Genomic DNA, 22,622 nt, shown 5'->3' with positions numbered 1-22,622 from the left:
GTAGCCGTCTGGTCTCCTAGAAGCTCTGTTGTTAGCAACAGACTGTGTCGGTATTTCAGGAGGAACAAACCTGCGTGTTGAATCACATGAAGCTTTTGAACTATTGTGTCGGAAATCGGTACATTGTCGACTCCAGCGGTCGAGCTTCAAACGTCATTTGGAACAGCAAAATTTTGCGGGATTTTGTCAATGAGTGCTTCAAACTTAATTGAATTTAATAATTTAAACCTTAAATTGCCATGACTGCAGGTATTAGAGTTGATCCACCACTGGTTGAATTCAACAATGTGAGAGTCGGCAACGTTTACAAGACAACAGTCACGGTAACGAATGTGGGGAAAACGCTGAAGAAAATAAAATTTAAAAAGCCCATTACGAAGGTAATGTTAACTTTGAATTTTTTCCTCAACATTAAAATATGATTACTTCCATTGCCTATACATTGTCATGTGTAACAGTTACCATTTACTCTAAAAATGTAAGAAAAATGTGCAAAATATCCTCATTGCACTTTGTGTTAGTTAATCCCTCGAATACTGTCAAGCAAACCCTTTTTATATGCACCCGGAGAACTGTGGCTACCAGCTATAGTCTGTCAGGATTATAAATAGAAAGATAAGAAATTAAAACACATTTTGGAACTTTAAGCATGACTAAATTCATCATCTTTGTGAATGTTTGTATATTTTTGAACCACTATGTATATTTTTGACCTTATTTTAATTTCATAAAACCCAAAATAAATTAAAACTTGTTCACAAATAATTTTTTGTCTTTTTTTGTCTTTTTTTTTTTTTGGTTTAGTTAAGCGGTTAGTGCACTTGGTTTCAGTGTGGAAGGTTCCTGGTTTGAATCCCACCCCTGCCACATTTCTCCATGTAATGTGGAATTGCGTCAGGAAAGGCGTCCGGTGTAAAACCTGTGTCTATTCAACATGCAGATCCACCTTGGACTTGCTGTGGCGACCCTGAGTGCAAACAAGGGAGCAGCCGAAGGGACTTACTTTTGTTTAAAAAATGGATGTTGTATAATCGTTCTGTACCAGACAAAGGCCAAATCAAATAAATAATTGAAAGCCCAATATTGCCAGTGTATGTAAACATCTGATCGTGCATGTAAACATCTGATCACAACTGTTTGTCAAGTATACAGTATACTGTATATCCTTGTCAGGCTTTCGAATGTTTGTGTATCTCTAATTCCTATTTGCTTTATGGATATCATGGATTTTGTTCATTATCTTTGATTGTTCCTGAAGTTGTTCAAGTTTACGTCATCCAGCCCAGCTGTGTCTTTGGCTCCCGGTCTTTCTGTGAACGGCTTGGTTGAGTTCACACCAGACAGAAACGAAGATGTCAGTGACTGCCTTCTGCTTGATATCGAAGAGAGGGAGACCATAGAAATCCTGTTAAAAGCGTAAGTAGCCAACACATACTGATAGGACCCATTAGTTGTATGTTGTTCACACATGCCCATAAATATTTTGAGTTATTGCTTATTCTCACTCACTGGTCTACCAGGTTCTGTCGGACCTGTTCTTTCTCGATGGACCCAATGATTGACTTTGGCTGTGTTGCAGCCAGCAGTCAGGTGATCTGGAAACATCACCCTGTGACCAATCATGGATCAGCACCAGGTAAACCAAGCATGTGTGTCTTGGTGTTGTCATATTGGATCTGATATGTTGCTCTTTTTATGATATATTGTTTTTATGATGTGGTGAAGAGATGCTGCTAAAACGAAGTTTCATTGTGTACACAATGACAATAAAGTTCTAATCTATACTATTCTATTCTGTTTAACCTGCTCATGAGAATATTGCATATGGCATTTGTTGTTTGCCATGTATTTTTTTTTTTCCTTGTTCAACGGCAGTGTTGCTTGATGAAAATAGTATTTATGTATTAAGGAGGAAGTGATTTTTGTTTCAATAAATGTTTCTCTATAATGTTTTATAATAGAGATTTGGACTCAGAATGTTCCTGTAACTTGGAAGGACATTTGTGAATTGAGTTCTTGTTAGTACAGTTCTATTAATGTTGAGAGCATTTAGAAGGAGGGCCGTGCCAGTTCATTTTAACTGTTTAAGTGTCACTAAAGGTGGATTTTGCTTTTATCCTCGTAATGGCTTTGAGGCCGTAATGGATTTGTGAGATGTGACAAGATACATTTAAATTCAAGAAAATCCTGAAAGATGCACTCCATGTAAAAATGTATTATTTTCCTATATGTCTACAATTTTTTTTCCCATTATACATCAGAGGTGGTGCCTACAATTGCATTATATACTTGTGTAAAGACACATTTATATATTTGCTTGAGTAATTAGCACCATTTGTTGCCAAGGTCACATTTGATGATCTTAGCCATCTTGACAAACTTTGCAGTCAGTTGTAAGGCAATTATTGTTAAACAGTCTGTAAAAGCAGCCGAATTAAATCTGAATATCTTTTGCAGTAAAATCCTGATTTTTTAAATAATTTTCATAAATATTATTTTATAACATTTCTTTTTGTCTAAAATTAAAGCTGTCACACCTCTTATTTCATAAACTGCATTTCTTTACTAAATTCATTATCACTGACATGATGATTTTGGCATTAATCGATAGTGAAGTATTTCTGTGTTTGCTTTGTTAATTCATAAATAATCACTTCTGTTATTGGTATAAATATGTATTTCTATGTGTTTAAACATTATAAAATAATTATTAAGTAAGTTACTTTCATGCGCAGTTGTGTTTTTCTGTGTGGACTGGAGGGATGTTCCAGGTGCAGTACAGTGGAGATCCTGCAGTCACATTCTCGCCCTGTAGTGGAGTCATAGCGCCTGGCGCCACCCAGTGGCTGAAAGTTGACCTGCGCACAGACAGACCGAGGCAGATTCACGAGAAGGCTTTGTAAGAACGGCGGGATCTTTCATTCTTTTGTAAATTAATTTCAAGTAAAAAAAAAATAATAATAATTTCAAGTACCTTAATGTTAACAAATCAGACAGCATGGGCCCTGTCACTGACAACAATCAGTCAATCAGAGGTATTACTTCTGATTATATGGTTTTGATTTCCTTGTTCCAGGGTGAAACTCCAGAATGGTTCCAGTGTAGCTCTCAGTGTCAAGGCTGAAATGGTGGACCAACACCTTGAAGTCTTTGACACCCAGGTAACTCCCTAGTCCAAGTATTTGTCTTATTTTGTCTCTCAGCTTTGTCCCACAAAATGTGATGATGTTCCAATGTGTGACAGGGAGTTCCACTATCCTGTGTATGGTTTGGACCGGTCTACTTTGGGACATCCCGTGTAGAGAATGTTGTTCTGAAGAACAGTTCACCTGAGGCCTGCGATTGGGTCTGCTTGCTGCAGGACACTGCTGCTGGGACTGAAGCAGTGAGTGATGCATACTCATCATGAGGAGGAGTGGTGTTAGACATGTCAGAAAATAAGTGTAGAACATGTTTGATTACAAAGGTACTAAATTTGTGCTTCAGTAATGTTGACGATGGTGTAAAAGCAGCTCCACCAATCTGCTATATTCCTATTTTTAATGGCTGTTCTTTTCAATGGGAAGAAGTAAGTCCTATAGAGGACCTGATATCCATTGGTACCAGTGGCTATTTGAGTATCTGGTCCAAGAAGACAGCATGAAGGGAATGGCATTAGTGACATTTCAGAGAAACTATATATAAGTACATTTTTATCTGTTTGGTAATCATGAATTGAAAGTATCCTGAGATTTCTTGTATTTCTGCATTATTAATATCATTTATGCCATTTTTGGATAAAGTTCATTTTTGAGTATTTGTGGCTTATCTACTGGATCTTCTCTGGGTAGTGTCTTCTTCTGCCACACACTGAGAACATGTGAATGAAAGGGTCACTGTGTTAATGTTGCAGGGCTAGTTTGTGGTTTGATTAAAACGTAGGTAACATACTCATAAGGTAAGTTGTATTCAAGTGACAAAAATAGAGATACTTTGTCTGTGGTGACTGTGTAGGGAACAGACCTACAGAAGAGTGCAGATGCTACCCTGCTAGAGAAAATGGAGAGATACTCTCAACCCAGCCAGAACATCTCTCAGGTCTTGGCATGTTTCCCCCAAGAAGGTCATCTGGAACCGAATGAAATGAGGACTGTGACAGTCCACTTCAACCCAGTCTGCAAGAGGTATAGATATGTGTGTGTGTGTGTGTGTGTGTGTGTGTGTGTGTGTGTGTGTGTATGTGGGTGTATACGCATACATGCATGTGGGCATATGTGCATACATATATAGAGAGTATATATATATATGTGTGTGTGTGTGTGGGTGTATACGCATACCATGCATGTGGGCATATGTGCATACATATATATAGAGTATATATATGTGTGTGTGTGTGTGTGTGTGTGTGTGTGTGTTGGTGATTTTAAAATTTTAGTTGGCTGTGTATTACTGTTTTATGTAGTTTTTATGTTTTTATTTATCTCTATTTTTTGGTTTACTTATTTTATTACTTTTTAATTCTATTATAATTTATTTTATTCATTTTTTTGATTTTTACTACTGTTATGTATTGCATTTTGGTGAATAAAGATGCATTAATAGAATAATTATACCATAACCATTATCAATTCAACGGTAATATATAACACAAATGGTGATTAAAGTAATCCATATGCAATTAAAAAAAATCAGGCTAAAGAAATAATTCACTCTCCCCGTCGGGGAATCGAACCCCGGTCTCCCGCGTGACAGGCGGGGATACTCACCACTATACTAACGAGGAGTTACTGCAGCATTTTGAAATGTATTTGTTTTACAGGTGAAATAGGTTATGCGCATGAGCAGAAATATGTTCATTTTTCATTAATTTTCTGTTTTATATTGTAAAGGACATATTATGTTGATGATATGTAAATTGCTACACTTTGGAGAGATCTGCGAGCGCCTCGTAGAGAGGGCTGGTCTGAATTTGCTTCTCATCGTTTTGCTAGCGTTTTGATGTGGACTACTTTACGGAGCGAGGACTGTGTAGAAATACGAACAGAAACAATCTCAATCATAGCATTTTGGACCAATCCATTATTTTTCGGCCGACACAACAAATGTAGTAGTAGCCGCACTACGTGCCTAGAAACTCTTCTTAATCGCCACCTCAAGTAACGAAATTTCGGATGCATTGGTGGTTCAGTGGTAGAATTCTCGCCTGCCACGCGGGAGGCCCGGGTTCGATTCCCGGCCAATGCAATGATGCTTCTTTTTTTTTTTTCTCTCCCCCCCCCCCCCCGCCAATAGGTACTTCCTTTTTGTTCCTTACGTATTTCCATGCATAATAAAAAAAATATTTCCCTTACAAGACTTAAAGGAATACAGTGCAATTTAAATATTACATCATATCTAATAGTAATAAAACATTTTTTTTTTAAAATGCCTTCCACCATTTTAGAATTTGTATTAGTTTCTCAGTAACCACAACAAAAATGCTGATCCTGTCAAAGCTAAGCAGGGTAGGTCCTAACCTGTCTTTATGAAACCAATGATGACCAGGAAGCACTTCTCCTCTGGTGCAGCGGACTCGGCCATTTTGTAGCAGATGACCAGCCTGAAAATAAACAAAACTCTCTTGCATTGGAGACATTTCTTGGCAACAGCACTGGCGAGACCACTTATGCCTGTGAACATCACTGACTAACGTTAGATGACTAATCTACAAGTTTAGCCGGCTAATCTACAAATTTAGCTGTCACTGTGAAACTGAGATTAGACGGCTAATGTTGCACAACTAACCTCAGTTGACTAAGTTCAGTAGAGTAAAAGGTTAGACTGCTTCATGAAACTGGGCTCAGCAGCCGTGTGTAAAACTGGAGTTGTGTCAGGAAGGTCAACTGGCATAGAACATGTACCAGATCCCAATGCAGGTCTGTCCTGGATCCATTCCATTTGAACCCATTGGAGGGATCTCAGAAAAAACCTAGTGGGTTTAATTCCAGAGTGACTCTTCACATTGCTGCTAATACTGATGAGGAACAGCAGTAACATAGGAAATTTTCTCTTTTGAAGGTCACGAAAGCAGCAGACACATCAAAATGCAAAGGATAATTCGTCCAGCCGGCATGACTACTGTCTGTTCCTACTGTTTGAGTCATTGAGAAGCAAACATGGTTTCACTCACAAAAGAGGTATTAACAACACACTCCTCCTACATTGACTGCAAAACACTTCTATTATGGAACACACATTTGTTTCATTTTCTCATTATGGGGAACATGCCTCAGTGTGTCATTACTTCAAATGGTAACAGCGAAGTAGCCCTTCTGTGACTGTCACTGAGTGCTGGTCCTCACAGTTGAACATTATTCATGGGGTCACCTTACAGTACATGGCATTGGGGGCACATGGATATCTTCATAGTAAGACACCAAAAATAATGTTTGAAAGGCAATTAGAGGTGACTTATTCTGCAAACCCTGTTCTTTGTTAAAGTAGACCTGCATTGAAATAAATGTGGTCAGATTTCAGAAAGAAATAGCTGATATGTATTTATAAGACCCTTGTGAATGCAGTAAAGTAAATCTGTAAGCCCAAATTTGTAATTCAGCGGAGAAATCTTCGTTTAAAAATGACAAATGTTTGTACAGCCGTATCATTTCCATGACGTCAGGGACAAGACAACGCACTCCCGCCTTCAGTCCGATTCCTCATTGAAATTGATTTTTATCTGTTAGTAATGTTACTTATACACGTCCTGGTTTCAACATCCAAAAGTAAGCTGCAATGAATGTGAGATACAGATCTGTGTGCTCAGATCAGCAACGACATCGACAGCGGGCGCCGTTCTTCCTCTCCCGCTCTCTGCCTCCGCTGCGCTTATTAAGTCTGCAGGCTCGTTAACGAGCTCGTTAACCGCCGACGCGGGCCACTCACACCGCCCGTGTCTGCTTTGCAGCCAGATTCAGCGCACAACACCGGCATCACCTCTCTGTCTACTGAATGGAGCTGCAGCACACTTGGCACAAGTCCTGAGATTACGCTCGCTGTTTTAATGCGAAGCGGCCGGTACACCTGTTGCTGCAAGGACAGACTTCTTGTGGCAAAATCCACAGCACCGCACGTCTCGGCAATCGGAGCCCCAGAGCTCCATGGACGCTGAGAGAGGTTTATATATTTTTAATGACTGGGATTCTTTGCGGGTCTCGCCTCCATATCCCGCGATGGTACCGGAGGCGAAAGAGTAGATTTTCATTGCGACACCACTCAATCAAACAGCGTATGAAAAAGTCCCCCAAAATAATTTTCAAGTACAAATAAAAGAAATGTGTACTCACCAAATGTGCCGCAAGACAATATGAAGTTTTAAAAAAAGTAGATCCTTCCGTATAAGACAAGAAAAAGGTGCAGATGCAAACCGACGTAAATCCACAAATTACAATTGGCGCAATGCATGCTGGGAGAGGGTCTTGTCCGTGATGTCTCGGCAGCGTCCATGATGAGAGGGACAATTTGCGGAGGGCTAAATGTTAGCTGTAAATTTGTCATTTTCAAATGAAGATTTCTCCGTTGAATGACAGATCTGGGCTTGCAGATTTACTTTACTACATTCAGAAGGATCTCGTGTAAATGTAAGTCATTTTTTGTTCAAAAAATCTGACTGCATTTTTTTCAATGCAGGTCTCCTTTAACCTGATTGAGGTGTTTTATCAGATTAATCTATTTGCATGAAGTGAGATGTGCTTATTCTGACTGGCATGCGACAGTGTCAGCCCCTTTCATAGAGCGGGATATGGCTTCACCTTGACATGACCATCACGATTGCTCGATGACACCAGCAAGAATAATCACATATATCTTTTGAAAATTACACTATGTAGTGTTGGAAATCTTGAGGCAACCTCACTCCTGTTACTGGAGAACTATATTTATGTCCAAAGTAAATGTACCTAATTTAGTTACATCAAATATAGTGGTTAAAGATAAGATCTGATTACACATCCTTCTTTGTTTCTCCTCAGGTAACAGCAGTGTGGAACTGGCAGTGATGGGTTCTGGGCTTCCTGTGTCCCTGGTGCCCAGTCCATCACACAGCTTTGATTTCCACAGTTGTGTTATCGGCGAGCGTGTGGACATGCTGTGTGTTTTGCAGAACCTCTGCCCTCAACTTCCTGTCAACTTTCACTTCCGCAAGTTGGCACATTTTTCCACAGAGCCCTCTACTGGCAGCATTGCCCCAGGCCAATGCCAGGTAACTATGGTGACTGATTGATGTACTCAATACATATGAAAATGAACATTACAATACAATTCTGTTGACCATTATACTGGATAATAATAACAACAACAAAACTATTTCCTCTGTGTACATGTCTGTTTCTGTGTTTAACCAGGATGTAGTTTTATCTTTCAATGCACAACAGCAAGGAAGTTTCCAGGTGTGTCAAAAGTTGGATGTCTTAGGTCATGTTTGCCAGAGGGGCGACAATACGTCTGAAGAAGCAGCTGCACTCCAGCTTCGCACCTTCTACACCATCAACCTACAGCTATCTGCTGTCTGCCACAGTGAAACCAAAGACCCTGTCCCCAAGTTAAATCCAGGTGAACATTAACACAGTAGGACCTGATTTAAGTGTATAGTGCTGTGTAAGTAACCAATGATCTAAGCTGACAACTGGATGTCTTTGGTACTAAGTGTCTTCGAAGAATCCTCAGGTCCCGCTGGAATGACTTTGTATTAAATGAATGGTTACTGAGAGAGACTACGATGAGGAGTGTCACTTGTATTGTGAGGGAGGGTCAGCTGCGACATTTTGGTCATGTGGCACATTTCTCTATGCATGATCCGGCATGCACGCACCTCAGTGTTGAGGACCGCTGTGGCTGGAGAAGGCCAAGGGGACATCCACGTTTCAACTGGATGTGGCAGATAGATGGTTATTTTAGAGATGTGGGAATGGACTGGTTGTCTGCCTGGGTGGTTTGCCTCCCAGGACCCACATTGATTCCGTGGTGTGGCGGGTGTGGCAAAGGGAAGCACCAGCGCATACTGTCAGACTTGACTTGACTTGACTTGCTGTGTAAGTAACCACACCTTGGTTCCATTTATTTGTATGTGCATAAATATCTCTTAGTGGCAGGGTGGTGTATTTACTGGACTGATATAATGATTTGAAATTAACATGAAAAATGTGTAAATAACTCCATACTGTTTGTTTGGTAGGGTTTTCTTTTATAAGTAAGAAGTAAATCAGACTTGGCTGTTTCAATAAATTACAATGTAGATTAACAGCAGTTACCAACGTGCCGCAATGAGTAATCATCAGATTATAAAGGTAACTGTACTGTGCATTGGCATATTGGAAAATTGCACGTTGTTCACTTGGATGTTTTATTGTAATTAATTTGTGGTTAATTACATGATTTTGATACCTGTACCTGACATTCTTCTAACTGGCTATATTTCAGGCATCACTCCAACAGTGACCAGTCCAGCTGGGTGTCAGCCTCACGTTGGGACCACCGAGCTGACGCAGTGTCGTGACAAGGCATACGCCGCCATCCTCTGTGCAGAGAAAACAAAAATTCATATGCATCGCATACAGCAGAGCCACACCAAGGAGGGAGATGAGTTTCTGGCTTTTCCTAATGACCGAATCTCGAGCATCAGGCCTCCCTCTCCTCACACACAGTACAGGTAGCAGCAGCAGCAGCAGAAAAACACAAAAATCAAAGCTGTGTCAGTATTATAAAGTAAGCATTTGTTAATATGGGAGGAAAAATGGTTTCCAGTTCCAAATCCAAACATGTTGGCTTCTTATGACTGAACCAGTTATTTAAATTCTAACTTCTTTAAAGGTACATTTGTAAGCTCAACATTATTTATAAGCCATTTTAACTCTTGCTGAGGCATGTTTAGAAAGCAGACTTTTTCTTTTTTGCTTCTCAGGACAATTTTCACTGGTGTACATCGCTATCACTACGTAGACACCGACTATGCTTTCACAGAGGAGGAGGCAGAGCAGAGACGCCTACATCGGCAAATTTACGCAGACTTTATCGACCAACTCAGGAAGACACGTCTGCAGAAGATGAATGAGAGGTAGAAATGATGAACCAAAAACACTTTATCTCAGTGTGTTGCAGTTTTGGCTTTCATTTGTTGTGTTGCAACAAACAATGATTTTATTTGACTTCTCTTATTGTGGGATTTTAGACAGGAAATAAAAGTGAAGGATGAGCTAGACATTGGAATAGTTCCTTCTCAAGGACTTGTTCCTCCTGCACTTAATATCAGTGACCTAAAAATCCATAAGACTAAAGAGACAAAGCCAAGTCACGCCAACAGCTCTTCATTAGCATCCACCTGCACTCGTCATCTTCACGACATCACATCTGTCACTCGACAGGTCAACAGTCTTTAAATAAATAAATAAATAATTACATAAAAACTGTCAAGGATGTATAACACTTTTTACTCTTGGTTGTGAAAAGTTTTGTGTGCGAAAACACACTGAAATTGAATGAAGTTTTTTGTATTTTCTAGGTGACAGAGGTTGTGAATGCAATTCCCTCTTCCAGCCAGGAGATGGCAGACTGCAATAGGAATCTGACCCCTCTGGAACTCTACCAAGTCATCATAAGTTGGTGTTCAAAAATACAGGAGTCTCTTGGATAGCAAAAGAAAGAAAAAAAAAGCCCTTTTTAAAAACATTTCATATATTTTATAACAACCACAACCATACTCAAAGACAGAGAAAATAACAGGCATGTGAGCCAGATATGGTGTTAATTACATAGTCATGCTGGTCGCGTTCCAGGTTTATACCCTGCATCCAGAAAGTATTCACAGCAAATCACTTTTCCACATTTTTTTAATGTTACAGCCTTATTCCAAAATGGAAAAAAAAAAAAAATCCCTTGAAATTCTACACAATAACCCAGAATGCTAATGTGTAACAAAAAAAGTTTATTTATTTATTTTTGCACACATTAAAAACAAAACAAACAAACAAACAAAAAAAACAAAGACATAACATGTGGATAATTATTCACAGCCTTTGTCATGAAGCTAAAAACCGAGCTCAGGTGCATCCTGTTTCCATTGATCATCCTTGAGATGTTTCTACAGCTTAATTGGAGTCCACCTGGGGTAAATTAATTTGATTGGACATGATTTGTAACTGCACACACCTGTCTACATATACAGTCCCACAGTTGGCAGTGCATGTCAAGCATGAAGTCAAAGGAATTGTCTGTAGACAGGATTGTCTCGATGCACAAATCTGGGGAAGGGTACAGAAACCTTTGCTGCTTTGAAGGTCCCAATGAGCACAGTGACCTCCATCATCCATAAATGGAAGAAGGTCAGATCCACCAGGACTGTTCCTAGAGTTGACCACCCATCTAAACTGAGTGATCAGAGGAGAAGGGCCTTGGTCACGGAGGTGACCAAGAGCCTGATGGTCACTCTATAAGAGCTCCAGCATTCCTTTGTGGGGAGAGCAGAACCTTCCACAAGGACAACCATCTCTGCAGCAATCCACCAATCAGGCCTGTATGGTAGAGTGGCCAGACGGAAGCCACTCCTTAGTAAAAGGCACATGGCAGGCGACCTGGAGTTTGCTAAAAGGCACCTGAAGGCTGCTCAGACCTTGAGAAAAAAGTTCTCTGGTCTGATGAGACAAAGATTGAACTCTTTGGCTTGAATGCCAGATGTCATGTTTGGAGGAAACCAGGCACCATCCCTACAGTGAAGCATGGTGGTGCCGGCATCATGTTGTGGGGATGTTTTTCAGCAGCAGGAACTGGGAGACTAGTCAGGATTGAGAGAAAGATGAATGCAGCAATGTACAGAGACATCTTGGATGAAAACCTGCTCCAGAGAGCTCTTGACCTCTGACTGGGGCGACGGTTCATCTTTCAGCAGGACAGTGACCCCAAGCACACATCCAGGATATCAAAGGAGTGTCTTCAGGACAATTCTGTGAATGTCCCTGAGTTGCCCAGCCAGATCCCAGACCTGAATCTGATTGAACATCTCTAGAGAGATCTGAAATGGCTCTGCACCGACGCTCCCCATCCAGCCTGATAGAGCTTGAGAGGTGTTGCAAAGAGGAATGTGCAAAACTCCCTACTTTGAGATCCAATAAGGTTTCTTTAACCTAAAACTATACTAAAATTACCAAACTTTTAGTCAACTAAAACATGATGATATGACTAAACGGACATTTGGCACAAGACTAAGACTAAATTAAAAACCAGGTGACAAAATTAACAGTAGTTAAACTCTATCCTCCTGCTGACTTACACAGTTCTAAATAAACTTTTTATTTTTGTTCATATGTGGGGGAGATTTGTTCCAAATAAAGTCAGTGGTAAAGCTATTCAACTACTCAAACCAAGACTTAATTCAGACCATGGGAATCATCTGAAATGATGGGATTAATGGATTCTGTCAGTGAGCCTGAAAAATTTCCATAAGTAACTCCATCCACTTTCAGAGCTGAATACGTGTAGTCATTGACTATATGCATACTTAGCTCGGAAATTTTGGGTTCTGGCAGGTATAGATGAAGACCATTGTCTCCCATTGTGGGCCATGTTGGCATCTTTTAACATGTATTATGACTGTAACATAAAATAAAAACAGACAAGCCTATATAGTTGCTTGTGAAATCTTATTGCTAATCCCTGGGTCTTCATGGCCACTGAGGCCATTGTTGCTTGAATGAAAACCGAAAGTCATTTTTAAAGAGTAAAAAAAAAAAACCTCCTCTTTCTCCACCAGGACCATTGTTTGTGGATTTTGGTGAGGTATGTGCGCAGTCGGTGTGTGTCCAGAAGCTGGAGCTGATTAATCGTCTGTCAGCGTACGTCCTGATAGAGCTGGAGATAGACTGCCCTGAGCTGCAGGGCTCCTCACCTCCCTCACACATCCTACCACCCTGCTCCCAGTCCTCCCTACTGTTAACATTTCAAAGCAACAAGCTGGGACACTTCTACAGGTTAGTCAATAAAATTGCTCTAAAAGGCTGGTTGTTAATATTGAGGTCCATTTATGCTGCATAAAAGTTGTACAAATGATTGTGAACATGTCTATAATTTTGCTCCTCCCAGACCTGTCCCCTACTCTGTGAACCAGCAGCACACTGGTCAAATACTGGTCCAGGCTCAGGTTGTGCCTATGGCACTGGAACTTTGCACCAACTTGCTGGTGCTCCGTCCCAACAAAACATTGCTTGCCCATTCAGGATACCGGAGCTCAGTTACTATTCGAAATAAGCGTAACCACCCAGCTGAATTCACATGGAGACCAGCAGTCACTGAGGGAAACATCCAGTTCTCTGTTCTACCTGCTGCAGGTGTTACATGCACAACATTTTGTATTTTATTTTTTGCAAATTTCTGTGATAACAACAAAGAGTAGTGAGCAAAATACTTACAGCAGAGTATGTTTTCATTCTTCATCAGTGGGTCAACAGAAAATAAAATTAGAAAATTCAAAGAAAAAAAAAATCCTGTTCCAGCAAAAATCTTATGTGACATTTTTCTATTTTAGTATGAAGTTATAAACTTCATTAAAAACAACTGCACTTGGTTTCTCTCTAGCTATACTGCTGGGTACATGACAAGACAAAAACTCAATTACAGTAAATACTACCTGATTTACTTTTAAATTACTGGAGGCCACCTAAAAGATATTAAGTATTTTAAAGGGTGAAAAAATGGTTGCATATTTTGCTTGTTTAAATTTACTCTTAAGTATTCATTTGATATTGGACTAAGCGGTTGAAGATGTGTGCATATTCATTTGATATTGAATGTCTTAAATACTTTAAATGTTTTGGGTACAATAAATGTGCACAAAGTTGTCAGAGGCTTTTGATTAAGCAGATTAACTATGGTAATTTATAATTAAAGATGTGATATCCAGGTAAAGATGCCAGATGAGGCTAAGTTAAGTCTTGGTTGAAACCCTGCACACAGGGACAAGTAAAAACAACAGAATTGAAGCAGATGAAATGCATTCTGTTTTGACTCATGACAATGTTCAAAGTTTTACAACAAATCATCTCTCCTGCTCAGGTACAGTGGAGGCATACTGTGAACTGGACTGTGAGGTGGTGTGGTACCCCTCTTTCTCCTTCACTTCAGAAGGAGACTTTGACCTCTGTGTCCATGAGGGGAACACGCAGCGTCTTCACTGTATTGCAAAGGTCTGTTTCTAGGTTTGGAAAACTGGTCTTTCAGATGTATTGTTGCTTTAGTTCATAGGTGTTAAACTGATTCCAAAAAGGACCAAGAGGGCGCAGCCAGGTTGTCTTTGTAACCACACACACACACACACACACACACACACACACACACACACACACACACACACACACACACACACACACACACACACACACACACACACACACACACACACACACACACACACACACACACACACAACCAGATGACATGTCTTTGCGGCCACAGTGACATTCAAACACCAGATCACTTGTACTTGAAACCAAGACTCTACCAGGACAAAGGGGAATTCCCCACCAACCAAGCCAGTTGTCAGGAACTGTGAGGACATGGCACGACTGGCAGGTGGACACAAATGCAGACTCACCACTCAGAGGTGGGATTTAGAAAAAGGTTTATTCACAAACAGGCTCAGGTCGATACACAGGGTGACAAGCAGACAGGCGGCGGTACAGACAGTTGTGAGGTGGCGGCGTGGTCAGTAACAAGCAGAATTCCAGCACGGGCAAACAGGTGTATCAGAGGATGCAAAAATGGAGTCAAAAAACAAGCAGCATTCAGGCACAGAGAAGCAGGTTAACTGGCTCAGACAAAAACGTGGTCAAGGACAAGCAGAGGTCGAGAACGGCAAAAAAACATAGACTAAGGCAGGATACAGGTGGCTTGGAACGAGGCAGAATGCACAACAAACTAGCAGTGAGTAGTGGAGAACAAGGGGTTTAAAAGCAGGATAATCAGGGCGTGATGAGATACAGGTGCAGGAAAGAAGGGGTGGCTCAGTGAGACAAGAGTGGAGTGACAGGTGGGCATGTCAGACAAAAGCAGCAAAAAGAGGAATGTGACAGTGACAGAACAAATGTTAAACAATTAGGAAATAATGATACCTAGAATCCAAAGGTGAGAAACAGAATAAACAAAATGAAAAGGAAGAAACAGAACAACAGAAAATTAAAGGCTTGATCTAAACTAGATGAGAACTCAACATGTGGCCAGAGTGTACAGAAAAACCTGAGGGACTAATGTGCTTAAGACAGAGTGACTGAATAACCAGAAAGTAAAGGATGAAGACTAAACTAGAACAGAACTCAATAAGTGGCTGAAGTGTAACAGATCATAAAACCAAGACCAAAGTGGAAGAAACAGAAAATAAACACTTAGAGTCAGACAGAAGGACAAAGAGAGGGAAACAGATGGAGACTGGGGGACAAAAGAAGATTCTGGGCAGGTCCAGGGCTAAAACATGACACCAGTAGGCACCTTAAGGCGACAGGTTTGTTTTTCTTAGGCAAAACAGATTACTGCCAGACTGTAAATGCAGTATAATTTATATTTCACAATTATAACTGGGTGCAGAGGGACTTTTGAGATGCAGGTTACACTACTTCATGCAGACAATATCAAGCAGCACAGAGCACATCCACTCTTTTAATGACAGTTTGAAAAATGCTGTATCTATACAGACATGAACACAACATAAATAAAATTGTCTCGGTTGAGACAATTTTATATTAGCATTTAATGTTTTTAACATATTTTTTTCCTGACAGGTTAAACCCACTAGTGTTCACTTAGCAGAGGAAAGATTGATATTTGGATCTGTGCCTGTCAGTATGCCTTCTGTCAGGACTGCAATCTTACAGAACACAGGACAGAACCACTCTTACTATCAGGTACTTGTATGATTTTTGAGGGAATGGATCATTTCACAAGAAAGCAAAATAACTAGTGACTTTGGTAGGTTCTTGACGTGTGCCCAATGCCTGGCATGACGGTAAATTCACCTACGGGCGTGGTGCCCTGTGGTGGACAGGCTGAACTCCAAATCCACTTCAGCCCGGACTCTGCCATCAAGTTTGACACCAAAATTGAGGTGAGAGAGAAAGTTAGAAAGATTAATTAAATATTGTGATGATTTCTGTTTGTTTAGAGATGAGTGGAATTAATCCACTTTATGTGTTTAATGGCAGATTGCTCTGAAGAACATGAAGTCCATTGAGCTTCGAGTGGGCGGATCTGTGGAGCCTCTGAATCTACACATTAATGCTGTGAGTTTCTACACATATAGGTATGGGCAAAGAATGTGTAAATTATTTTGTTTTCTTCATCAGGTGTCAGCAGAAATGGTAACTAATCATATATCAAGTTGTAAACTTCATTAAATATATAATGATATATTTCATTCTTTGTGGGTGTGTTTGCTGGTATGTGATAACATATAGTACAGATGCAGATACCAGTCAATAATTAAATGTCAAGCTCTGAATGAATCTGCTTCTTCTTCTCTTGATTGCTCCCATAAGAGGATGGTCACCCACCAGATCATCTCTCTCCATTTCACCCGATCCTCTGCCTCTTCCTTAGTCACAACTGCTACACAGTAAATTTTGCAGAGTAAAATTTACTCTGCTGGGATAATATTTGGTCCCAGTCCAAATAGAGTTAAATATACTCTATCGCAGTGCAAAATCAGCTCTATCACAGTGTAAAATCAACTCTTATTGGAGTAGAAACACTTAATTTGACAAGACGGTAAAGCTGATTTCACTCTATGATAGAGTGTATTTTACTCTATTTAGACTGGGACCAAATGTTATCACCACAGAGTACATTTTACTCAGCAAAATTTACTGTGTACCTGCATCTCCTCATTCACCAGATCCATAAACATCCTGTCTGGCCCCACCCCCCTCCTTCTCCTCCTCCCTGGTGACTCCATCCTCAGCATCCTTTTCCTGATATACCCCACATTACTCCTCTGCACATTCCCAAACCATTTCAATGTTGCTTCTCTGACTTTGTCTCTAAACTGTCCTACCTGCATTGTCCTTTGGATATGTTTTTGTTCTTTGTTAATTTTTCTGTTATCGTCATCAAATGCCATTTCAGCTTAACTTTACTTATTTAGTCATGTTTAATGTCACCTGTTCTTGTCATTGTCCTATCACTTTTACAGTCCCACTTCCACTTCTCTGGGATACATGTTGGTTCTCGGCGAGCGATACCGTTCTCTTTGACAAACCGATCATCAGCAGCAGCCCAACTGACCTTTGATCTTTCACAGTATCCAGACTTTGCACTTCAGCATCCACAGGCCTCAGCAGGTATGTACACCACACACACACACACACACACACACACACACACACACACACACACACACACACACACACACACACACACACACACACACACACACACGCGCACGCACACACTTCATACTGGCAAAAATATGCCCTCATCAGACACAAAAAATATTGTTCAGTTTTTAGTGTCAGAGTAATTAATATTGCATTATTTTGTCACACGTTGTTGTAGAGAGCCAGAACTGGAAAAACACTTTATTTAATTTTAAGACTTTACGACTAAAGTAACCAATATCACCGCTTACTGAATGGGTTTATGCTTTTGTTGTTGACTGTATATTTTAAGAAACAGAGCAGCAGATACAGGGAGTGGCTCTTGTGGAGGTCCAGGGTCACCACACTGTGGACTGCTCACTTGTGTTTTCCCCATCCCAGGTGAGAGTTTGACCAAAATTTGTTGAAATTGATTATAAAAGATACCTATTATGCATGTTGAATATAGACAAGTAGATATGGGGTATATAAGAAACATCCTGTCTGTCAGTCTCTATGTTGTAAGAGCAACTCTTCCAAAATCCACAGGTGGATTTCAGTGAAACTTTCCACAGTTGTAGCACACCATGTGCATGAATGAAATAGAATTCTGGTCTGATGTCTTCAGTGGGACATAATTGGACTTTTGTGTTTAATAGATACATTATATACAGTGCATCCAGAAACTATTCACAGCACTTCACTTTTTACACATGAAAAATTACAGCATTATTTAGCACCATTGCCAGCAATTACAGCCTCAAGTCTTCTTGAATATAATGCCACAAGCTTGGCACACCTTTGGGCAGCTTTGCTCATTCCTCTTTGCAGCACCTCTCAAGCTCCATGAGGTTGAATGTCAGTGCACACCCATTTTCAAATCTCTCCAGAGATGTTCAATCAGATTCAGGTCTGGGCTCTGGCTGGGCCACTCAAGGACATTCGCATGTCCTGAAGTCACTTCTTTGATATCTTGGCTGTGTGCTTAGGGTCATTGTCCTGCTGAAAGATGAACTGACACCCCAGTCTGAGGTCAAGAGCGCTCTGGAGCAGGTTTTCATCCAGGATGTCTCTGTACATTGCTGCATTCATCTTTCCCTCAATCCTGACTAGCCTCCCAGTTCCTACTGCTGAAAAACAAACCCACAACATGATGCTGTCACCACCATGCTTCACTGTAGGGATGGTGCCTGGGGATGGTTCGCCATGTGGCCTAAATGTCATACCTGACACTTGCTCGTGATGCAAGTGATACACCTCATCTGTGTCTCCAAGCATGATACAGTGTAGAAGCCAGAACACATTCCATACGAATTCATTGGAAAGAAGTCACAGAATCTGTTGCCACTTTTCACAGCACTCAGAGTATCTGTGCATAAGATAGTATTTCATCTTAAGCTACAAATCATTACAATACCAAGAAAAAACATATATGTATTAGAACTATACAAGTTTTCCCACATACTAAATACTTGAAGCTATATAATCTCTTGGTAAAATAAATACATAAAACACATTCACAATATGTGTTGTTTGAAGACACTGAGAAAGGATTACAGAGAACACTGAGAATATCAAAGAAGTTAGAATTTCAGTCCAAAATATTCAGTAATTCAACAGCATTTCATTTTATTAGCAATGTCAACACTAAGTGCTCTTTTGTTTTGTGAGGCTCCTGAATGCAATTTACCAGCGGGTTAGAATAAAAAAAAAATTATGTTGTTCAACTTCAGTCTGTCCAAACCTTGCAAAATGCCTGTGCTCATCTCATCTCTTCGCATGTCTGGTTTTTACTCAAGGAAATGTGATTTTGCAGGTGGCCAGTTATGAGTTTGAGCTACCACTGTCAGTCAGCGGTGTGAGATGTGGCATACCTTCTCCATCCCCGAGTCTCACCTCCGCCTCTTGCTCACTGCCATCTAAAAGCAGGAACCTCATCATCAGACCATTTCCCAAGTCTGTTAATCTGGTCACTGGTCTACGACACATACATGCTACAGGTGCGGCCACTGGCATGTAAAGTTGATGTGGTGTTGTGTGTGTGTGTCTCCAGTCACAGCTATCTTCTCTTAGACTTGAAATTTTTGTCAATTTGTTATTAAAAATGTTGATACATTTGATACTTTGTCTAAGTTTTTGTGAAAGGTGTTTTAAATTTTATTTATTTATTTATTTTAGTGCTGTTTGCCCCACTTGAGATGTCCCCATCTAGCCTCCAGTTCCATGTGGAACCTTTGGTATCACTGTCTGATGTTTACTCTGAGGTATCAGAGAGTACAGTATATCTTTTAGAGTTTTATTTTTTCTTTTGTCTCCCCCAAGTTCTCCTATTTTCTTTCCTTATTTTCTTCCTTTTTCCAAAACTTTCCATCACCTTTCTTACCTGCTTCTTTCTACAGCTTTCCTCCTTTTTTATTTAAGGTGCATTAAATTCACAGTTTCACAAACTGTTACTTGTTTTGCAGACATTTCTACTGTATTTTTGCAATTGCCCACCAAATTGTTTCCTTTCCAATCTTCAGCAAAGCTGTTTTCTGAATGCAAGTAATTATTATTTTTTGTTCAGTTTGTCTTGTGCTCCACTGTATTTTTCTCCCCTCTGAATTCCAGATGGTTGAGCTGAAATCGGTGTGTGAAGAGAGTGTGGGTTGGTGGTTTGATTGTGATCCACAAGGACGTGACACTGAAGGAAATTTACTCACTGTGTTCCCATCATCTGGGGTTCTGGCACCTGGTCAGTGTGTTTGTTTGGCTGTCAGCATCAGGACTCAGGCTTGTAGTACAGGTGAGAGGTGACTGGAGAAGCACAGAGGTACAGTATAATACTTCATCTTTCTTTGGTTTCCTGTCTAACATAGTCACACCATCACCTTTTGTATAATTTGATCACTTTGTCCCAAACTGTCACAGCCATCAAACATTATTCAAGTGATTTGTCTTCAAGCCAGATGTAACACACACACAAATACACACACACACATGCACATATAAATGCAAGGATAAAATCAGGATGGTGTCAATTTCAACTTGTGGTTGATTACATTTCATGGAACAAAAAGTTAAGGTACTGCGATAGACTGACGTCCTGTTCAGGCTGTACCCTGCCTCTCCCCTGTGACTGCTGTGATAGGCTCCAGTCCCACCATGACCCTTGTTTGGAGTTAGTGGGTGTAGAAAATGAATGAATGAATGAATGAAAATTTAAAGTAATGTTATAATGTTGAGTTCTCACACATCATACACTGTTGAGTTATTGATTCTTTCTAATCTTTAGCAATCCACCAGGTCAGGTCAGGTTAGACCTGGGAGCATGTGCTGATGTGTAGGCCATCAAAGTGGAGTGTCAGCAGGGAGCTTGTTCATGCTGTAAGCACAAGAACGAGTCCTCATTGACACTGGACTTGTATGGACTCAGCGGAGATAAGGATGTATTTATAAGTCATTTTAAAAGGTTTCTTTACATTTGCTGCGGTAAGTTTGTACATGTGTACCTCTGTAGGGACCCTTTCCATTACACTAGATACTTGTATTGACCTTTTTCCCATTATCAATGATAACAAGAAGCAATTTACTTGTTCAGTAGCAAGGACTTGGGCTCTAGCTCTGGTATTGATATCCGCCCCGGGGTGTCGGTAAGGAACACAAACAGGATGCCGGAATAACTCTAGGCTCCTTTAATCATCGTCATACAGCAGCTCACTAACTTTGCACTGTCAGTGTAAATGTTGTCTATAAAAAGGGAAATAAAATACAATTAGAAGTGCACTCTATTAAGTGCTGTTACAATGGCTTATATCTACAGCTACAACATTCACATAGGAGAACTGAATTATAATAAACTACTGTTAACACTTATCCAAAGACTATACGGCTAGCACTGCACTGGTACTAGCATTAGCATGTAGCTCCTACTGCTAAATGGTCTCAATACAACAGAACTAAGAACAAATATTATGAAACCCAAACTACACACTGCTCATACAGTGACAAACACATATCAATTATTCATGCAGGTCTCATGATATTAAACTTACATTTGTCAGCTACGCACATAATTTGAGCTGTCAATGTGGCTGCCCATGCCCCGGCCACATGTCGAACTAATTACAGTGTTGTGTAAGACTGAGCTAAAGACCGCACTTACCAGTACTCGCCACTAGAGGTCTCACTACACCTTGCTATAACTAGATTCTCTCACTCAATGAACTTACTGCCTTTCCAACATTACTGATGTTTTTAGCTTTCTGTACATTACAGTGTTTGGCTGTTTAGCCCATGATGGTTTTAGTATTTAGCATTCTGGCTGAATAGTAGACTGATTGTCATTGTTTTTGTCCCAAATGAAATGTTGAAACTAATCAGATCTAAAACAGCCCATGCCCAGGTTGAAAAATCCCAGAGTTCCCCTTTAAGATGTTTAACATTTCAGTGAAAGCATAACGGGGGTCTAGCATACAGCAGCTGTCAGCATTATTAAGTGCAAGCTCTGCTTTCAATGGGATTTGCTTTTTTTTTTTTCTTAGTGTCTGCCAGAGTGACCAAACTGTCACTCCCACTTTACCTGGGCAACAAAGAACAGCAGCAAATAGGAGCAGAGGAAGGACATGAGCCATATCGAGAGCTGTCAGTTTCTGTCACCGTTCTGCGCCCAAGTATCACCTTCCACCCTCCTGATCTCATCCTCACACCAGTAACCTCTGGTGACTGAAACAACAGCCACAGTGACCTTACTCGCTGTGGGATATCCTGGGTTTGTTTGCATGTATATTTATGTGTCTGCATCTGTAGCTTTGAAGCCCATTTACAGATCACTTCATCAAAGTTACATTTTATGAGTGTCTTGCTTCTGATTATTACATCCGCCAAGAACGTAATAAAATCATTGGCGTTTATTACCTCCGCCAAGGAGGTTATGTTTTCGGTCGCGTTTGTTTGTTTGTTTGTCTGTCTGTCAGCAGGATAGCTCAAAAAGGTTTGAACGGATTTTGATGAAATTTTGTGAGTGGTTGGAAATGACAAGAGGAACAAGTGATTAAATTTTAGTGGTGATCCGGATCACGATGCTAATGCGTTAGCATGTCTATGGCATTTTCAATGTTAAAAGTTAGCATTAAGCAGTTGCAGCTGTCATCACGTTCCGGTGCATTTGTTTTCAAATTGTAATATTTCTTAAATTTATTTTTGTATATATATTAATAATCTAATGATTATTATATACAATTTTAGAGAAAGAGACAGAAAGAAATAGATCACTGTGCCAAGGAGGGAATCTCTTTAGGGTCA

At 40.2% G+C, this 22,622-nt stretch overlaps 1 protein-coding gene and 2 non-coding genes across 3 annotated transcripts in view; 2 read left to right on the top strand and 1 right to left on the bottom strand.

Moving 5' to 3' along the window:
* Positions 1-229: 229 nt before the first annotated feature.
* Positions 230-22,622, top strand: part of LOC117517263 (cilia- and flagella-associated protein 47-like) — a 151,258-nt gene continuing 128,865 nt past the window's right edge. Inside the window, exons 1-26 of the mRNA XM_034178250.1 lie at positions 230-380; positions 1,259-1,416; positions 1,521-1,636; positions 2,761-2,899; positions 3,077-3,161; positions 3,245-3,385; positions 3,994-4,163; positions 6,037-6,155; positions 7,986-8,215; positions 8,358-8,565; positions 9,433-9,661; positions 9,914-10,066; positions 10,181-10,373; positions 10,511-10,607; positions 12,755-12,971; positions 13,084-13,328; positions 14,053-14,183; positions 15,771-15,893; positions 15,962-16,093; positions 16,191-16,268; positions 17,177-17,324; positions 17,653-17,741; positions 19,156-19,339; positions 19,518-19,603; positions 19,950-20,124; positions 21,863-22,029. Of these exons, the coding sequence (XP_034034141.1) occupies positions 240-380; positions 1,259-1,416; positions 1,521-1,636; positions 2,761-2,899; positions 3,077-3,161; positions 3,245-3,385; positions 3,994-4,163; positions 6,037-6,155; positions 7,986-8,215; positions 8,358-8,565; positions 9,433-9,661; positions 9,914-10,066; positions 10,181-10,373; positions 10,511-10,607; positions 12,755-12,971; positions 13,084-13,328; positions 14,053-14,183; positions 15,771-15,893; positions 15,962-16,093; positions 16,191-16,268; positions 17,177-17,324; positions 17,653-17,741; positions 19,156-19,339; positions 19,518-19,603; positions 19,950-20,124; positions 21,863-22,029 (3,954 nt within the window). The 5' untranslated portion in view covers positions 230-239. The remainder of the gene's footprint in view (positions 381-1,258; positions 1,417-1,520; positions 1,637-2,760; positions 2,900-3,076; positions 3,162-3,244; positions 3,386-3,993; positions 4,164-6,036; positions 6,156-7,985; positions 8,216-8,357; positions 8,566-9,432; positions 9,662-9,913; positions 10,067-10,180; positions 10,374-10,510; positions 10,608-12,754; positions 12,972-13,083; positions 13,329-14,052; positions 14,184-15,770; positions 15,894-15,961; positions 16,094-16,190; positions 16,269-17,176; positions 17,325-17,652; positions 17,742-19,155; positions 19,340-19,517; positions 19,604-19,949; positions 20,125-21,862; positions 22,030-22,622) is intronic.
* Positions 4,691-4,762, bottom strand: trnad-guc. The gene has a single exon. It is a non-coding gene; the product is annotated as a tRNA-Asp (tRNA).
* On the top strand, positions 5,153-5,223 carry trnag-gcc. Its single transcript has one exon. It is a non-coding gene; the product is annotated as a tRNA-Gly (tRNA).

This window comes from Thalassophryne amazonica, chromosome 1 (genome assembly GCF_902500255.1).
Source record: "Thalassophryne amazonica chromosome 1, fThaAma1.1, whole genome shotgun sequence".
Classification (NCBI taxonomy): domain Eukaryota; kingdom Metazoa; phylum Chordata; class Actinopteri; order Batrachoidiformes; family Batrachoididae; genus Thalassophryne; species Thalassophryne amazonica.
This window is presented reverse-complemented; position numbering and strand designations above follow the sequence as displayed.